At 45.2% G+C, this 20,182-nt stretch overlaps 1 protein-coding gene across 6 annotated transcripts in view; it reads left to right on the top strand.

Moving 5' to 3' along the window:
* The window catches only part of LOC124008907 (VPS10 domain-containing receptor SorCS2-like), a 342,821-nt gene that overhangs the window by 304,437 nt on the left and 18,202 nt on the right, over nt 1-20,182 (top strand). For all 6 annotated transcript variants that reach the window (XM_046320500.1, XM_046320502.1, XM_046320503.1 and 3 more), the window contains exons 11-18: nt 2,002-2,104; nt 4,439-4,515; nt 5,918-6,009; nt 8,602-8,709; nt 16,006-16,126; nt 16,227-16,360; nt 16,880-17,008; nt 17,231-17,402. In XM_046320500.1, coding sequence (XP_046176456.1) covers nt 2,002-2,104; nt 4,439-4,515; nt 5,918-6,009; nt 8,602-8,709; nt 16,006-16,126; nt 16,227-16,360; nt 16,880-17,008; nt 17,231-17,402 — 936 coding nt within the window. The remainder of the gene's footprint in view (nt 1-2,001; nt 2,105-4,438; nt 4,516-5,917; nt 6,010-8,601; nt 8,710-16,005; nt 16,127-16,226; nt 16,361-16,879; nt 17,009-17,230; nt 17,403-20,182) is intronic.

Below are 20,182 nucleotides of genomic sequence, written 5' to 3'. Positions count from 1 at the left end.
AGACGTAGACTCTGGAACTGTCCAGAGAGGTCGGAAACCTGAGCGGCCAGGTTCTCCACGGCATGGCGAGCAGCAGACAATTCCTGCTCGTGTCTGCCGAGCATGGCTCCTTGGATCTCGACGGCAGTGTAACGAGCGTCTGAAGTCGCTGGGTCCATTCCTTGGTCGGTTCCTTCTGTCATGCAGGTGAAAGAGGACCCAAAAGCGACTTAACAGAAACAGAGTTTATTCAAGTCCAAACAGGGAATAACAGAAATCCTCTAGTCTGTAGAGGGGAATAACAGGAGAAGCGGCCACAGACTGCAGGTCGCCGGTAGGCGCAGGCCGTAGTTGACAGAGACACCTGCTCACACGCAGCATCTGATGAAGGCAAAAACACGACAGGACAGGGCGATACACAATCACAGCAAAAACACGACAGGACAGGGCGATACACAATCACAGCACGGTGAATTCTAAACAAGGAACCGACAGGACAGGAACGGAACACAAAGGAATAAATAGGGACTCCAATCAGGGGAAAGGATCGGGAACAGGTGTGGGAAGACTAAATGATGATTAGGGGAATAGGAACAGCTGGGAGCAGGAACGGAACGATAGAGAGAAGAGAGAGCGAGGGAGTGAGAGAGGGAGGGGGAGAGAGAGGGATAGAAAGAGGGAAAGAACCTAATAAGACCAGCAGAGGGAAACGAATAGAATGGGGAGCACAGGGACAAGACATGATAATAAATGACAAACATGACAGGAGGTGCTATACAGAATATAGCCCTATTTGGTAAAAGACCAAGTCCATATTATGGCAAGAACAGCTCAAATAGGCAAAGAGAAACAACAGTCCATCATTACGTTAAGACACGAAGGTCAGTCAATCTGGTAAATGTTAGTAAGTTTGAAAGTTTCTTCAAAGGCAGTCGCAAAAACCATCAAGCACTATGATGAAACTGGCTCTCATGAAGACCTAGTTACCTCTGCTGCAGAGGATAAGTTCATTAGAACTGCACCTCAGAAATTGCAGCCCAAATAAATGCTTCAGAGAGTTCAAGTAACAGACACATCTCAACATCAATTGTTCAAAGGAGACTGCGTGAATCAGGCCCTCATGGTCGAATTGCTGCAAAGAAATCACTACTAAAGGACACCAATAATAAGAAGAGACTTGCTTGGGCCAAGAACCACGAGCAATGGCCATTCAACCAATAGCACAATGACCAAAAAACACACCTCCATACTGTGTAAGGGCTATTTGACCAAGGAGAGTGATGGTGCTGCATCACATTACCTGACCTCCACAATCACCTGACCTCAAACCAATCGAGATGGTTTGGGAGGACTTGGACCACAGAGTGAAGTCAAATCAGCCAACAAGTGCTCAGCATATGTAGGAACTCCTCAAGACCGATGGAAAAGCATTCCTCGTGAAGCTGGTTGAGAGAGTGCCATCAAGGAAAAAGGGTGCCTACTTTGAAAAATCTCAAATCTCAAATATATTTTGATTTGTTTGACACTTTTTTGGTTACTTCTGTCTTATTTCATAGTTTTGATGTCTTCACTATTATTCTACAATGTAGAAACTAGTCAAAATAATGTACTGTAATGGTCCTGTAATGGTCCTACTCCCTAAATGTCCCAATACAAATTACAGTCCAACAGAATGTCACTCCACCCGTCAGAAACTCTTTGGTTTTGTCTCTCCCCGGGTGATTTGGTTTGCTTAACAAACATTACAGGAACATTACAGGAACTGCTGCGACTCTTTAGCCTATTAGCCGAATATGCTGCGGTGTTGAGCAAAGTGATAAGGGAGGGAGAGTGAGAGAGGGAGAGAGAGGGAGAGCGAGGGGGCGTGAGAGAGACAGAGAGGGAGAAATCTGGGTTGATATGGCTGGGTTACACACAAGGCCACCTAAACAGTAACAAACTCCAACAGACAAACAGGACTTACAGTTCCCAAAACATACTGTCCTTTAATTTTCCATAAACTCTCTCTGTCCCGTCTTCTAGCCTGACTGTCACCTCCACCTCCACCTGCGCTGGGCTGACAACCCTTACGTATCAGGGACCGTCCACACCAAAGACTCCGCCCCCGGACTCATCATGGGTGCAGGTGAGTAACCACGACAACCACCGCCCAGTTACATCATTACTGAAGTGGCCATTAGCTTTACTTATTATTATCTGTATGTGACACTGTAATAGCTTCTGTCTAGGGTCACTAACACTAGGACCCCCTCACAGTTTGCTAGTGAACAGGCTCTGGCTAGGCCTTTTAGTCTAAGTAAGGTTTAGCCTACTTGTTCTAGTTCTAGGGATTACAGCCCCATTATAGGAAGGCAGCTCTGAGCCTGTTGTTTTGCTAGCTCTATGTGCTGTAGTACAATGGAGCCCTCAGGCAGACAGTGGGGCCCCTAAAGCAGGCTGGACATAATGCATGCTTACGTCATGCAGACAGTGGGGCCCCTAAACAAGGCTGGACATAATGCATGCTTACGTCATGCAGACAGTGGGGCCCCTAAACAAGGCTGGACATAATGCATGCTTACGTCAGGCAGACAGTGGGGCCCCTAAAGCAGGCTGGACATAATGCATGCTTACATCAGGCAGACAGTGGGGCCCCTAAACAAGGCTGGACATAATGCATGCTTACGTCATGCAGACAGTGGGGCCCCTAAACAAGGCTGGACATAATGCATGCTTACATCAGGCAGACAGTGGGGCCCCTAAACAAGACTGGACATAATGCAGGCTTACCTCAGGCAGACACGGTGAAGGAGATCTAGTCGTGGTGCTATGTGTGTGTTCCACGGTTCATCAAGCACACTATCCACCAAAACGTTCCCGGGGTGCTCTATTTTTGACAAACCCACAGTATCTGGATTTAAAACATCCCGCTCCTCTAGACGACCTGGATTTACCCCAGAAAGGCAGTGGGTTAGAGGAATGGAGGAGTACTTCAACCCCAGAGAAGAGTTCATTGCAAGTCATTGCTGCTTTTATCTATTGAATATTTGGCATTTCTGTGTGGGCACCCCTGGAGGAAAGCTAAAATAGGGGTCTGTAGGGAAGGGGATAAGTGGGCTGCCTCATCTCCTGAGTGAGTACGAGATGCCTCGACATTCCTTGCATCCCCCCTCCTCTCTTCCCTTATTCCCACTGTTAAGAACGAGAGGAAAATTACCCTCCATCTGAAATGATTTGTCGGCGCAGGAGGCTTTGATCCAACAGATCACCCCCTCCTCCCTAATTTTTACTTCTTCACTCTCTTTTTTATCAAAATGAGACAGTTGGAAGAGCATTTTCGTTCTCGACGCTGTGTTCAAAGGGAGAGCATTAATAGCCTGGAGATCCCTGTGCTCGTACAAAAAAGGGTTCCAAAAGAGTTCTTTGGCTGTCCCCATAAGAGAACCCTTTTTTGGTTCCAGGTAGGAAAGGGTTTAACCTGGAGCCAAAAGGGTTCTACCTGGAAACAATAAGGTTTCTTCAAAGAGTTCTCCTATGGGGACAGCCAATGAATCCTTTTAGGTTTTAGAAATCACATTTTATTTGTAGTGCTGTGACTAGGGCTGTTACGTGACCGTATTACCGCCACACCGGCGGTCACGAGTCATGATGGCAGTCAAATTCCATGTGACCGCTTAGTCATGGTAATTGGGCCTACCTGGTACTCCGCACTCTATTGTCCCTCTAAACAATGTACAAATGGTTAAAGTACACAAGGGAAAATAAATAAGCATAAATATGGGTTGTATTTACAATGGTGTTTGTTCTTCATTGGTTGGCCTTTTCTTGTGGCAACAGGTCACAAATCTTGCTGCTGTGATGGCACACTGTGGTATTTCACCCAGTGGATATGGGAGTTTATCGAAATTGGATTTGTTTTCGAATTCTTTGTGGAGCTTTGTAATCTGAGGGAAATATGTCTCTCTAATACATTGGGCAGGAGGTTAGGAAGTGCAGCTCAGTTTCCACCTCATTTTGTGGGCAGTGAGCACATAGCCTGTCTTCTCTTGAGAGCCATGTCTGCCTATGGCGGCCTTTCTCAAAAGCAAGGCTATGCTCACTGAGTCTGTACATAGTCAAAGCTTTCCTTAGGTTTGGGTCAGTCACAGTGGTCAGGTATTCTGCCACGTTGTACTTTCTGTTTAGGGTCAAATTGCATTCCAGTTTGCTCAGTTTTTTTGTTAATTCTTTCCAATGTGTCAAGTAATTATCTTTTTGTTTTCTCATGATTTGGTTGGGTCTAATTGTGCTCCCTCTTGCTCTCTCTCTCTCTGTCTCTCTCTCTCTCTGTCTCTCTCTCTCTGTATCTCTCTCTCTCTCTCTCTGTTTGTCTCTCTGTCTCTCTCGGTCTCTGTCTCTGTCTCTGTCTCTCTGTCTCTCTCTCTGTCTCTATGTCTCTCTGTCTCTCTCCTCTCTCTCTCTCTCTCTCTCTCTTTGTCAGGTAACCTGGGATCCCAGCTGGTGGAGTATAAAGAAGAGATGTACATCACCTCTGACTGTGGGAAAACTTGGAGACAGGTGAGTCTCTCCCCACCTCCCTGTATACCTCCCTCCACACCTCTCTCTCCCTCCCTCCATACTTCCCTCCCCACTTCTCTCCCCACCTCCCTCCATACTTCCCTCCCTCCCCACCTCCCTCACCACTTCTCTCCTCACGTCCCACCTCCCTCACCACTTCTCTCCCCACCTCCCTCCATACTTTCCTCCCCACCTCCCTCCCTCACCACCTCCCTCCCCCACCTCTCTCCTCACCTCTCTACTCACATCCCTCCATACTTCCCTCCCTCCCCACTTCTCTCCCCCTCCCTCCTCCCTCCGTACGTCCCTCCCCACCTCTCTCCTCAGATCCCTCCCTCCCCACCTGCCTCCCCACCTCTCTCCTCACCTCTCTCCTCACGTCCCTCCCTCCCTCCCCACCTCCTTCCCCACCTCTCTCCTCACGTCCCTCCTCACATCCCTACCTCTCTCCCTCACCTCTCTCCTCACATCCCTCCCTCCCCACCTCCCTCCCCGCCTCTCTTCACCTCTCTCCTCACTTCCCTACCCCCCCCCCCACCTCTCTCCTCACCTCTCTTTCCTCACATCCCTCCTCACATCCCTCCCTCCCCACCTCCCTCCCCACCTCTCCCTCACCTCTCCCTCACGTCCCTCCCTCCCCCCCACCACTCTCCTCACCTCATGTCCCTCCCTCCCCACCTCTCTCCTCACCTCTCTCCTCACGTCCCTCCCTCCCCCCTCCTCTCTCACCTCTCTCCTCACGTCCCTCCCTCCCCACCTCTCTCCTCTCTCCTCACCTCTCTCCTCTTGTCCCCCCCTCCCTCCCCACCTCTCTTACCACCTCCCTCCGTACCTCCCTCCCTCACCATCTCCCTCCCCACCTCCCACCCCACCTCTTTCCGTACCTCCCTCCATACCTCCCTCACCATCTCCATCCCCACCTCTCTTACCACCTCCCTCCATACCTCCCTCACCATCTCCATCCCCACCTCTCTTACCACCTCCCTCCATACCTCCTTCACCATCTCCATCCCCACCTCTCTTACCACCTCCCTCCATACCTCCCTCACCATCTCCATCCCCACCTCTCTCTCCACCTAAAAAAGGAGACGATTCAAGAAGGAAATTAAATTCAAGGTGGAGATTACCTTCCAATCTCCTGACAAAACCTATAATACAGTGTTCAGCTTTTTGAATAGGTTTCATAATATATAATAATAATATAATAATAATATATGCCATTTAGCAGACGCTTTTATCCAAAGCGACTTACAGTCATGACCACCTCCAATTTTCCTGCTCTTCTTTTATGTGATGTATTAATGTACTGTAATCTAATTCATTTCTAGCGCTTATCGTCCTACTAACTTTTCACTTCCTGGTCTTTTCGACACATCCTGTGATTGTCTTTCCTGTTTTGTAGGTGTTTGAGGAAGAGCATCACATCCTGTACCTGGACCATGGAGGGGTCATTGTTGCCATCAAAGACACCTCCATCCCCCTCAAAATACTCAAGTAGGCTCATTTTACTGTCAAACAAAATACTCTGTAACTCAAATACTCACAACTCTCAATATACCAATATAGGAGCCAACAATGTGTCCACACAGTCCTTTGACCGTCCATCTATGACCTTTCAAAACACCTGACCAGGACCAGGTCTCTCCTGTGGATCATATCTATATCAATAGATTTTATCTCAATGAAGCCTTGATAAACGTTGAATGAAAAATAAATGATAGAAAGCACTCAGTAATGAGAATCCTTATCGCTGACCTTTATCAGCAGATGACCTTTGTCTGAACAGCCTCATCGGCATCAGAAAGGTCAACTTTATGCCCACTTCGCCCTCTAAATCCAAATCACTGCCTTGGGATTGGGCTGTAGTAGAAATCTTCAGGCAAGAGCGTAAGAGTGTTTTGAAAGGTGTTTGGGAGACATTGCCACAGTCAGTGTCTGTACTCTGTGTGCCCTTTATTTAAAGGTAGAGAGAGCGAGAGAGAGAGAGAGAGAGAGAGAGAGAGAGAGAGAGAGAGAGAGAGAGAGAGAGAGAGAGAGAGAGAGAGAGAGAGAGAGAGAGAGAGAGAGAGAGAGAGAGAGAGAGAGAGAGAGAGAGAGAGAGAGAGAGAGAGAGAGAGAGAGAGAGAGAGAGAGAGAGAGGAGAGAGAAAGAGAGAGAGAAAGAGAGAGAGCACTCATCTGTGTTAGTCAAGAGCCCTCCATCAGCCCTAAAAGACCCTTCAACCAAAAAGAGAACCCTCTGGGTTCACTGACATGAGTCCAAAATCCATGTCCTCAAAGGAGACGTTTTTCTCCCCCTCTCAGAAGGGCACTTGAATTCGAGAGTTCAAGAAGCGGGCCCTCTGGGTTTCCAACACAGCTACATATGTACTGTAGATCACAAAGATTCACTTTCTGTTAGGGGCCCTTTGGAAAGCAAAAGGCCCCAGCTCAAGGATGCCCCTTGCCAATATTCTGACTTCACTGCACACACTTGTTCAAATAATGTTAGATAATGCCTGGCTTTGAATGCCATGTCGCTTTTAATCATATAAAAACACAACATTCTCAGAGATGAGGTGGCAAAATAAAAAAAAATGGGCTTATACATAATACGGTTGTGTGAATGTACAAGTAAATCTACACTTATTTTCATGCAGTCTTGTTTTGTTTATACAGTGTGTGTGTGTGTATGAGGTATGGATTAACTGCAGATTGGTGCTAGGAAAGGCTGTAGTGTACATTATAATTCATCACAAATGCACAGTTGTGTGTTATTAATGCATTAGGCTGCACCAAAGGTTTATAAAAATGTGCACTTAGGATAAGTTATTCCTTCGACACGCTCTTAGTGTTAGAGAGGGAGAGAGAAACAGAGTGATCAAGGGGGGGGGGCGGGGACGTGGGAGACCGAGAACGAGAAAGCAAAACTGAGACACACAACAACAAACTGTTCCCCCTAGCTAATTCTCTCTGTATACAGCATTGGGATGTCTGTCTGCCTCTGATTCTCTCTGTATATATTGTCTAATCCCTGTCTCTCTAGAGTCTCTCTGGTTTTACTGCTGGCTTGTTAGCACGTCCATCTGCATGCCCTGCAGACATAGGTCTGCTACTCAAATCCCACAGTGATTCCTTTCCAACACATAACCCCACTTACGTACGTAACCCTGTTGATCCCGGGAGCCATACGCCACATGGGGGTTACGTTGAGTTAGAAGGTAGCTATCCGTACCCCCGGTCCTCTCATTTCAAAGTCCTTCCTTCAAGTTAACAGCAGCCCGTGGGTCTGGTGGCACGTTTGAAGACAGACCCACGGGGAAACCATCTTGGCAATGACATGCAGTCTAGATGTTGACTCGAACAGGTCCTTAAATCAGGTGGCGGTTCAGTCCCGGTTGGAGGCAATCCTGTCTCTCACGACATGTGTGTCATGACGGCATTACACCCTCCTAGACACAAGCCGTACTAATATGAAGGGTCCCCCCCTGCCTCCTTCCAAGATGGCCAGTCTAGGAGAGTCTGTAGAACTCTGCAGTTTTATAAATGACAGCTTCCACCCGCGTCACGGGCACGGACTACACCTCCTGCTCAGATGCCTGCGCCGATCTGGGCCTATCGTCACTTCGCACTCGCAGGGAAATCTCTCTAAAGATCCTTCGCAAAAGATCACTTGTAGAAATCCGATCCCTGGCTGAGCCCCACACCGAACCCACTCCTCAGCTAAACTGGAACGGATCCACCGCAGTGCCATCCCAGCCACGGTTCGCCTACTGAACAGTTCACGATGATCACGATTTTTTGGGGGGGTTGTTGCCCGTATCTGTCGTTTATTGTGTTTTAGTTTGCGTTGACATTATATTGAAAAGTAACTCGTAATACACAATTCAGCATGATGCTGCCGTTTGTACAACGTTCCGCTGGGGGGGGGGGGACTGCAAAAACAAAACGTTATCTCTCTCGCTCTCTCTAGTTAGGAGGAGTATTACCAATAAGAAAGCTCATGTGAATGTCTCTTCCAAGATGGCCGCCTGTTGAAAAGAGCCCATAGACTTATAGAGCTTATAGAGCTGTTGTAATTGTCTCAATGTTTTTTTTTTCTCCTTAGGTTCAGTATCGATGAGGGAAGGACGTGGATCATCCACAACTTCACCAGCACCTCGGTTTTCGTCGATGGACTTCTGAGCGAACCGGGAGATGAGACCCTGGTCATGACGTAAGTGTACCGTGGAATCTTCCAGAAATCCTCAATGAAGCTGTACCTTTGGGGAAGGGAATGATAAGCTTTGTAGTATGGTAATAGTATGGTCCTATTTCACGGGAACCTCTACTCCAAAGCTCTGCCATTGGTTCAATAGAACTCTCTCGATTTAGTAGCAAGTCATTGATTGGTTTCTTAACACTATTACTTCAACACTAAGGGATCTGATTGGCTGGAGCCTATTATTCATTGAGACGGCCAGGCAATGATTCCCCCAGGAGAGTGAGAATTGATCCTGCAGTCTCAGTGACACCTCATGCTGCTTACCTCACAGTTCTACCCTGCTCTCCTGGCTCCTCTGCTCTCCAATAAGGGGCTTAGGAAGGAATATGGAGCAGCTGTCTCTCCAGCAGGGTTTTCTCATCTCCCCAATGCACTCTCCATTAGTTAAGGACACGGCCATTTCCCCTGTGATTTTCTGCTGCACTTCCTCTTAAGGGATTGATTAGCCTAGTGTTTTCTTCTGTACTTCTCACCTTTTACATTGCGCTCTCTCTCTCTCTCTCTCTCTCTCTCTCTCTCTCTCTCTCTCTCTCTCTCTCTCTCTCTCTCTCTCTCTCTCTCTCTCTCTCTCTCTCTCTCTCTCTCTCTCTCTCTCTCTCTCTCTCTCTCTCTCTCTCTCTCTCTCTCTCTCTCTCTCTCTCTCTCTCTCTCTCTCTCTCTCTCTCTCTCTCTCTCTCTCTCTCTCTCTCTCTCTCTCTCTCTCTCTCTCTCTCTCTCTCTCTCTCTCATCATCTCAGTGAATTAGATGGAGTAAGTGTACGTTTTTGGCCCCAGTGGGGAGATAAGACCTGGGTTTCATTTTAGTAGAAATGCGGGAAGTGGAGGGGGTGTCGTGAGAGGACAGAATCATGAACCAACAGGACAACAATTTTCTCCTGCGCCGAGTTGCGGCCATGGGTCTGATTTGGGTCGTCGAGGAACACCGACACACACAGACACGCACACACACCCCACACACATAGGCACACACACGCCATCTGCCTCCTGTGAGATACGGCGAGGAGTGAGACGAGTAGGGGACATCTGATGGCCAGCCACGATTGCCCTGGCGTATTTTGCAGCCCTGGCTTCGATTTGTTTGATGGGGGAGGACTCTCGTCTCGTCTTTGAACAGTGACTTACTGTAGCATCAAGGACAGGCTGGGAGGGCGAGAGGCCTTTCCACATACTAATGACAAGAGCCTTGGGAGGTCAAAACTGTGACTGGACACATTATTTTAAAGGACCTGCAACATATGTGATTCACGTGTTTGAGAGAGAGGGAGAGAAGGAGAGAGAAAGAGTGGGGGGGACAAAGGGAGAGAGAGAAAGGAAGAGATGAAAGAAAGAAAGAAAGAAAGAAAGAAAGAAAGAAAGAAAGAAAGAAAGAAAGAAAGAAAGAAAGAAACGTGACATCAAATCGAGCTTTATTCATTCACATTTCAGACATGGAATGCAATGCAATTTGCTATACAGGAAAAAAGCGAATGAATAGCAATGAAAATAAAAACTGAAATATTTACTACACAACAAACATAAGATAAACAACAAAAGGATGACAAACTGAACAACTAAAAAGCACCCTGAGGAAAAGCAAAGATAAAAAGGTGTGTCTAAGATCTCTTTTAATTATGTCCACAGTTTCGCCCCCCCTCAGGTTCTCCGGCAGGTTATTCCAGAGGCTGGGTTCATAATAACTAAAACGCTGCCTCTCCATGCCTCTTGGTCTTCAGCTTTGGGGATAGTTAAAAGGCCAGTGGCCCTGAGGGACCTTCTGGGTACATAACTTAACAGCAGGTCTGACAGATATTGGGGTGCAAAACCATGGATTGATTTAATAAACCAACGGAATAATCTAAAACTCACAGGCAGAGAGACCTTTAAACCTGATGTAATGTGTGCTCTTCATCTGGTCTTGGTCAGTACCCGCTCTGCAGCGTTCTGTGTGTTTTGCAAGTGGCCAATGGGTTTCTTGGGTAGACCAGACAGGAGAGCATTACAGTAGTCCAGCCTGCTTGTAATAAAAGCATGGAATGAGTCTCTCGGTATCAGCCTGAGAGAGAAACGTCAGCATCTGAAGAACATTCAAAGGCGATGTTCCTCGGGTGGTATAAAACTATTTTGGTCACATTCCTAATGTGCGATACGAAATGCGATATGAAATACGAATACGAAGTACGAATTTGTTCAGAATCTAAAGTACGTTTTTTACTTGGTGTTTTGTCTTTATCGAATTCAAATGTGCGGCTAGATTCTCTCTCTGTGCTTTGGTTCCAACAATAAGTACCTCGGTCTTGATTTAGCTGGAGGAAGATCCAACTATTTAAATCACTAATGCAGTCTAATCATTTATCCGTGGAGCTACAATCCTCTGGTGACACAGAAATGTAAAGTTGTGTATCGTCTACGGAGCAGTGAAAATCCATGCTGTAGTAACCTGATAACGCTGCCAATGGGTAAAATACACTATATAAACTGAACAGTACCGGACCCAAAATGCAACCCTGTGGAGCGCCACATAAGATATGTATTGTCCCTGAGTTATGTTCACCAAGGGTGACAAAAAACTCTTGACTGGTTAAATAGGTCCAACACCAATTTAGAACTGGACCAGAGAGGCCAACCCACCTCTCCAGTCTGTCCAGAAGGACATCATGGTCAACAGTGTTGATAGCAGCACTTAAATCTAAGATGTTTGGCATCTGTGTTGGCTCTAAGATCATTTACCACTTTAAGGCTGTCTGTGTGCTGTGGTGGGCACGAAAACCAGATTGGATTTTTTTTTTAAATACAGCTGTCACTTGAACACCGATTTCTCCAGAATTTTTCTTAAGAACGGAAGGTTGGAGATTGGCCAAAAAATGGCTAAGATCTGAAGAATCGAGATGACTTTTCTTCAAAAGGGGTTTCAACATAGCAGTTTTTAGTGCAATGGGGAAAGTGAGTGATTAAGAATAGCTTGTAATTCTTCAGATATGCAATTAAAAACTGTTTTGAAGAAGCATGTCTGTGTCAACCAGGGAAAATAACTCCATAGTGCCTTCGTGTGATAGGCTAGGGCACATATCAGGCTAGGGCACATATCAAACCTCTCATCAGGTCTTGCTTGACTGATACCCAGCCTAATGTTGGTTATCTTACCTCTGAAAGATGCTGCAAACTCGTCACATTTAGATCTGGAGGAAAGTTCACATAGGTTTGCAGGGGTAGGATTTATCAGGCCATCAATGGTCGAGGAGAGCACTCTCGAAGGATCCTGATGAACAGTGATCAAGATCAAATGAGCTCGTCTGGCATTTCTAATTGCCTTGTTATATATGCCAAGTTGCTCTCTCAGAAAATCATAATGGACCTGCAACTTTGGACTTCGTCCACTTCCACTCTGCCATTCTGCAATTTCTCTTTAATTGATTAGTTTCCTCACTCATCCAATGGGGGCTCTCTGTTTGGATGTGGCCCTTTTCAACCTTACTGGAGCTACGGCATCAATGGTTGCCCTTCATTTGCAATTAAAGTTATGAACTAAACCCTCACACGAGGTAGGCAGAATAGGTGGTGGAGTATCGTTCATACACTCAATAAAATCTCTGTCAACTTCAGATTTGAAATAGTGTTTCTTAATCATGTGTTCAGTATTACCCTGTTCTACGGGCAAGTTGGTAGAGCATATTACGCTTTCTAACGCCAAGGTAGTAAGAAAATGACTGTAGTAAAAAAAATCCAAGGTAGTAAGAAAATAGTAGTAAAAAAAATCCCACAGTGGTGATCAGACAAAGCAGCGTCAACAATAGAGGATATGTCAATAGAAAGCCCCTCGGTAATAACCAGGTCCAGAGTATAGGTTATGGGTGGACCCAGTAGAAAGCCCCTCGGTAATAACCAGGTCCAGAGTATAGGTTATGGGTGGACCCAGTAGAAAGCCCCTCGGTAATAACCAGGTCCAGAGTATAGGTTATGGGTGGAGCCAGTAGAAAGCCCCTTGGTAATAACCAGGTCCAGAGTATAGGTTATGGGTGGACCCAGTAGAAAGCCCCTCGGTAATAACCAGGTCCAGAGTATAGGTTATGGGTGGACCCAGTAGAAAGCCCCTCGGTAATAACCAGGTCCAGAGTATGGCTGCGGTTATGGGTGGACCCAGTAGAAAGCCCCTCTGTAATAACCAGGTCCAGAGTATAGGTTATGGGTGGACCCAGTAGAAAGCCCCTCGGTAATAACCAGGTCCAGAGTATGGCTGCGGTTATGGGTGGACCCAGTAGAAAGCCCCTCTGTAATAACCAGGTCCAGAGTATAGGTTATGGGTGGACCCAGTAGAAAGCCCCTCGGTAATAACCAGGTCCAGAGTATGGCTGGACCAGTCTGATGACAGCCATGTTTCAGTGAGAAACATGCAATCAATTTTGAGCTCAGTAATGAGGTCATTCACGAGAGAGGTTTTACTTGTGATTGCTCTAACATTTAAAAGCTCCATATTCATTCAAAATATAATCATGGATAAAGAGAGATTGGGAGTGAGAGAGGGGGATAAAACAACAGCATCTGTGATCAAGATATGAGTTCACAGTTGCAGCCTTTTGAATGGGGGGAATTGTTACATACGTAACGGAACAGATGTCAGGGCTGCTGACATGTTTTCCCATCAATCTGTTCCCAAAAGAACATGCTCTCACTGACAGTCTAAGAAAAATAAGTGCTCAAATTGGTACATTTTAATACATAAGTGAAAAAAATGTACTTCCTCATTTCTTTTCATAATGATATATCGCCATCTAGTGGACATATACAATAACGCATATCATACAATACTCATATGAATGCTTTTGAGTCCCTTAAAGAGACCATTTAGGACAATCTTTTGTGCAGGGCAGTCAATGGCTTTTTAGGCCATCATAATAGAAGGGACATCTGTGTCTTTGATGTACAAAGTATGGACTATAGAAAGGTCCAGGAGCACTCAGGTGGATCCCTGCTCATTAGGGAAGTGTTGATAAGTAGAGAGCTGAGACATGTCACGACACTACTGTCCGACTGCTCTGTTCCCAAAAGAGGGGATTGGTTCAACCATGTCACATGACCAGGGACCAGAGGATATGGTTCAGGAGTCACACCCCATGGAATAGGAGTTGGAGCTCGATGGCTACGTTTAGACATGCTGCTTATTTTTTGGCTTATTTTTTTTTTTAACTAATTTTTCTTCTGATCATTCAGATCAGTTCTGAAAAAGATCAGATGTGAAAATGTCTGATGTGATTGGTCAAAAATACTTAAATGAGTGGGAAAAAAATGTTAGAATTGGGTTGCCTGTCTAAACGCAGCCTATGAGGATAAATGTGGAAATGGTTGGATGTGGAAGGGTGGGCAGACGGATGAGTGCAGAACAGACAGTCAGACCGACCGAGGGTGGTGCGGACGGCCCAGCCAATCACTGGGGGTGTGCTCCCAGTCATCCAGGAAGCACTTGTCAGGAGTGTCTGAGACTCCAACCACCCGAGACATGGAGAACCTCTGCTCTCAATGCTCCCATCCAGGCAGACGGTACCGGTGCATCAAGGCTTAGACCAACAGACTCCTGAACAGCTTCAACCCCCTGGCCATGAGACTGTTGGCTAACAACTACTTCTCCCCTCACACCTACGCTATGATTATTGATTGGATTTATTACTACCACTACACTGCTGTTGATTATTGATTGCCAATACAATTAGTACCTATCTATTTTATCGTGCTGCTAGTCACTAATTCTCCTCTTTACATGTATACAGTATATTTTCACTAGTATATAACGATAAGTACTTATATGTTCCTGCTTCCACTCACTTACCAGCCCTGTTTACATGTAAACTTTTTCAGGACCCTGTCTTTCAAAGACAATTCGTAAAAATCCAAATAACTTCACAGATCTTAATTGTAAAGGGTTTAAACACTGTTTCCCATGCTTGTTCAATGAACTATAAACAATTAATGAACATGCACCTGTGGAATGGTCGTTAAGACACTAACCGCTTACAGACGGCAGGCAATTAAGATCACAGTTATGAAAACGTAGGACACTAAAGAGGCCTTTCTACTGACTCTGCTCATCTGCGTGAATGTGCCTTAGTCTGGCTGCAAGGAGGCATGAGGAATGCAGATGTGGCCAGTGCAGTAAATTGCAATGTCTGTACTGTGAGACGCCTAAGACAGCGCTATAGGGAGACAGGACAGACAGCTGATCACGTGTAACAACACCTGCACAGGATCGGTACATCCGAAAATCACACCTGCGGGACAGGTACAGGATGGCAACAACTTCCCGAGTTACACCAGGAACACACAATCCCTCCATCAGTGCTCAGACTGTCCGCAATAGGCTGAGAGATGCTGGACTGAGGGCTTGTAGGCTTGTTGTAAGGCAGGTCGTCACCAGACATCACCGGCAACAACATCGCCTATGGGCACAAACCCACCGTCGCTGGAACAGACAGGACTGGAAAAAGGTGCTCTTCACTGAGAAGTCGCGGTTTTGTCTCACCAGGGTTGATGGTCGGAATTGCGTTTATTGTCGAAGGAATGAGCGTTACACCAAGGCCTGTACTCTGGAATGGGATTGATTTGGAGGTGGAGGATCTGTCATGGTCTGGGACGGTGTGTCACAGCATCATCAGACTGAGCTTGTTGTCATTGGAGGCAATCTCAACACTGTGCATTACAGGGAAGACATCCTCCTCCCTCATGTTGTATGTACCCTTCCTGCAGGCTCATCCTGACATGACCCTCCAGCATGACAATGCCACCAGCCATACTGCTCGTTATGTGCATGATTTCCTGCAAGACAGGAATATCAGTGTTCTGCCATGGCCAGTGAAGAGCCCAGATCTCAATCCCATTGAGCATGTCTGGGACCTGTTTGATCGGAGGGTGAGGGCTAGGGCCATTCCCCCCAGAAATGTCCGGGAACTTGCAGGTGCCTTGGTGGAAGAGTGGGGTAACATCTCACAGCAAGTACTGGCAAATCTGGTGCAGTCCATGAAGAGGAGATGCACTGCAGTACTTAATGCAGCTGGTGGCCACACCAGATTTTGACCCCCCCCCCATTTGTTCAGGGACACATTTTTCAAGTTCTGTAAGTTTATGTTTTAGTTGTTGAATTTTGTTCATACAAATATTTACACATGTTAAGTTTGCTGAAAATAAACACAGTTTTTTGTTATACTATTTTGATATTGATTACTGCACTTCACTGTGCATGTGACAATATAAATGTATCTCTCTCCCTCTTATATCTGTCTGCAGGGTGTTTGGTCACATCAGTTACCGGTCAGACTGGGAGCTTGTCAAGGTGGACTTCAGACAGTCATTTCCCAGACAGTGTACTGAGGCCGACTACGACTCCTGGAAACTCACTGACCTGAAGGTACCCAACACACACACACACATTCCCATGTCTTTGTAAATATCTTGCGTTTATCCTACACTTTTACAATCAGCTAATGTATACTTTTGGCCCGCATCAGGGAGAGAAGTGCATTATGGGTCAGGAGAGGAGTTTTAGGAAGAGGAAGGACACCGCATTCTGCATCAAGGGGAAGAGCTACACCTCCGCCCTCACTACCAAGACCTGCCAGTGCTCCGAGAAAGACTTCAACTGGTGAGACACCACAGCAAAACCAGAACACTCTAATGCAATAGAATATACTTCAGATAAAGACTTAATAAATAAATTATAAGGGTCACTGTCAGGGTTTGATTCCTTTTGTCTTCAGGAGATGGATTGAAAATCCAGTACAAGCATTTTCAATGAGGATCCTCTTTAATTTACAACACTGTTCTTAATAAGATGATAAGAATGACATTGACCCTAAAGCTTGATTGATTCACAACAAACAGAATCAATCAATGCTGTGTGTCGACTCTAGGCGATTGATATTGATCCTCTTATGTGAAGCCTGTCGTCTTTGTTGTTGGTGTCTATCGATCATTGAGGTCATGAATTGTATTTGCTCTTTGACCCTTTGTCTGCACCCTAGATGGAGCTTACCCTTAGGCACTGTTCTAGGATATTTCCCCCTCTTCCAATCCTAACCTTAAACCATTAGTGGGAGAAACAAGAAAATATCATAGATCAGTGCCTCGGGGGTAACGTTCTCCTCTTTCTCTGTGTGTTTAGTGACTACGGGTTTGAGCGTGCCCAGAGCCTGAAGACCGAGGGAGATAGATGCTTTGCTGACTTCTGGCACGACCCAGACTCGCCACCTGACGACTGCCATCTGGGACATGACTTCGAGTCCAGCACAGGGTGAGGGTTAACAGAATGAACAAAACACAAACACACATATGCACACACACAAACACGCACATGCTGCCTCTCACCACTCTCCCTCTCCCTACCTCATCTCATTAAAAAAGGCATCATTATTCTTTTAGTACTCTAGTCTCTATGCCTTACCTTACACTACACCTGCCCCATCACAAGACCCCCTGTTTTCTGACATTGGTACGGCCCTGTGCTGTGTTGCAGGTACAGGAAGGTTGTGTCCAACATGTGTGAGGGGGGAGTAAACAAGCAGCAGAGCGCCAAGCAGCACACCTGTCCTCTGCTGCCTCCCAGAGGCCTCCAGCTGGGTATAAAGGGGCAGATACTGGCTGTGGCGCCTGGTGATGACATCACCTTCATCGTCCACCAGGAACAGGTATGGATGACTTAAGTCAGAGTTTAGAGCAGCGTAGGGAGTCTCAAAGAACCACAGGGGTGCGGTAGTTGTGTGTGGCTGTTCAGAGTAAATGTGTGTGTTTTTGTGTCTGTGATTGTGATCATAGCTAGCTAGCTAGGAAATAACCCCTGTTTTCCGAATGCAAGTTCAAGACGACTCAAGTACGACTCCTATGAGACAGAAGTTATAACTGCAACCTACCAAATACACTTGTTGAATAAGAGCAGTGTCAAACTCATTCCATAGAGGGCCTAATGTCAGCAAGGGGGTTATACTACAAAGCAAGCTAGTCCTACTCAGGTTTTTCTAAAACTCGCCAGCTTCAGTTAGCTCCACATTCCAGCTCCGGCTTCAATCCAAACTACAAGGGTGAATATTGCTTGTCCGCCTCCCGCTAACTCAAGCAGGCTTGTAACTGCGCTTGCATGTCGCACGAGGGTAGTCAATCACCAAACTCTTCATTGAGACAATGCTGAAACGTCAATCCAGTCAGTGCCATTTTTTTGTTGTATTTGTGCTGAAATCAAAAAGAAAGAAAAAGTTATCTTGCAAATTCATCAGGATATTGTGTGAAATTGACTTTTAGTGCCGTCTTTATTTTATTACTTTGGTGTGGTTATTAAAACAGTAGTAATGCCGACCCGACCACATTACACATTTGATAATGACAAATGCATTTCAAACCTCACACACAGCCAAACTTTTTTATGACTTAATCAAATAATTGTATCGATAGGTGTGGGAAAAAAGGTGCAATAAGACTTCTTAGGGCTAGGCCCCTTTTTCTCCACTTCCTGTCTGAATGACGTGCCCAAAGTAAACTGCCTGTATCTCAGGCCCCAAACACAGGATATGCATAGAATTGGTACCATTGGAAAGAAAACACTTTGAAGTTTGTAGAAATGTTAAAATAATGTAGGATAATATAACACAATAGATATGGTAGGAGAAAATCCAAAGAAAAACCAACCAGAATCCTTTTTTTTGAGAGAGACCATCCTCTTAGAAATGCAAGAGTAAGGTCATATTGACAATTTGCTCTCTGGATGCAATTCCTATGGCTTCCACTGTGTGTCATCAGTCTATGTTCAAGGTTTCAGGCTTGTAACGTCCAAAAATAATAAGAAATATCAGTTTTAGCAGAAGGACACAGTCTTGGAAATTCATGTGGCGCGCGCTACGGAGACATTACGCACCTGCTAAAATCGGGTTCCTATTGAACATACTTCTTTCCGTAATAAATATTATAGTTTGGTTACATTTGAAGGTATCTGAGGAGTAAATAGAAACATATTTTGATTTGTTGAAGCAAAGTTTAGGGGTAGATTTTTGGATTCCTTTCTCTGCACGTTGAACGAGTGGATTACTCAAATTGATGGCGCCAACTAAACAGACTTTTAGGGATATAAAGAAGGATTTTATCTAACAAAACAACACTACAGGTTATAGCTGGGTCCGTTTGGATGACAAATCAGAGGAAGATTTTCCAAAAGTAAGTGAATAAATCGTTATTTGTGAATTTATGAAACCTGTGCCGGTGGAAAAATATTTTGATGTGGGGCGCCGTCCTCAAACAATCGCATGGCATGTTTTTGCTGTAATAGCTACTGTAAATCAGACAGTGCAGTTATATTAACAAGAGTTTAACAACACTGTAATCTCAGATTTTCAAAATATGCTTTTCAACCATAGCAAAACAAGCATTTGTGTAACAGGATAGCTAGCGTAGCATTTAGCATTAGCATTGAGCGGGCAACATTTTCACAAAATAAGAAAAGCATTCAAATAAAATCATTTACCTTTGAAGAACTTCATATGTTTTCAATGAGGAGACTCTCAGGTAGATAGCAAATGTTCAGTTTTTCCAAAAAGATTATTTGTTTAGGACAAATCGCTCCGTTTTGTTCATCACGTTTAGCTACGAAAAAAACCTGTATCCAGGAGTGTAATTATCCCCGCAGCTCATTAGCATAACACAACGTTAACTATTCATGAAAATCGCAAATGAAATGAAATAAATATGCTAGCTCTCAAGCTTAGCCTTTTGTTAACGACACTGTAATCTCAGATTTTCAAAATATGCTTTTCAACCATAGCAAAACAAGCATTTGTGTAACAGTATTGATAGCTAGCGTAGCATTTAGCGTTAGCATTGAGCGGGCAACATTTTCACAAAAACAAGAAAAGCATTCAAATAAAATCATTTACCTTTGAAGAACTTTCAATGAGGAGACTCTCAGTTAGATAGCAAATGTTCAGTTTGTCCAAAAAGATTCTTTCTGTAGGAGAAATCTCCGTTTTGTACATCATGTTTGGCTACCAAAAAAAACTGAAAATTCAGTCATCAAAACGCCTAACTTTTTTCCAAATGAACTCCATAATATCGACTGAAACATGGTAAACGTTGTTTAGAATCAATCCTCAAGGTGGTTTTCACATATCTCTTCGATGATATATCGTTCGTGGAAGTCTCCTCTCTCCCCTGAATCACATGGATGAATGCGTGCAGCTTGGAGATTATGCACCAATTTCGACAAAGGACACCGGACAGACACCTGGTAAATGTAGTCTCTTATGGCCAATCTTCCAATGATATGCCTACAAATACGTCACAATGCTGCAGACACCTTGGGCAAACGGCAGAAAGTGTAGGCTTGTTCAGGGCACATTCACAGCCATATAAGGAGACAATGGAAAACAGAGCCTCAAAAATTCTGCTCATTTCCTGTTTGAAGTTTCATCTTGGTTTCGCCTGTAGC

This window comes from Oncorhynchus gorbuscha, linkage group LG21 (genome assembly GCF_021184085.1).
Source record: "Oncorhynchus gorbuscha isolate QuinsamMale2020 ecotype Even-year linkage group LG21, OgorEven_v1.0, whole genome shotgun sequence".
Taxonomy (NCBI): Eukaryota; Metazoa; Chordata; class Actinopteri; order Salmoniformes; family Salmonidae; genus Oncorhynchus; species Oncorhynchus gorbuscha.
Note: the sequence above shows the minus strand (reverse complement) of the source record. Positions and strands in the feature narration are given on the sequence as shown.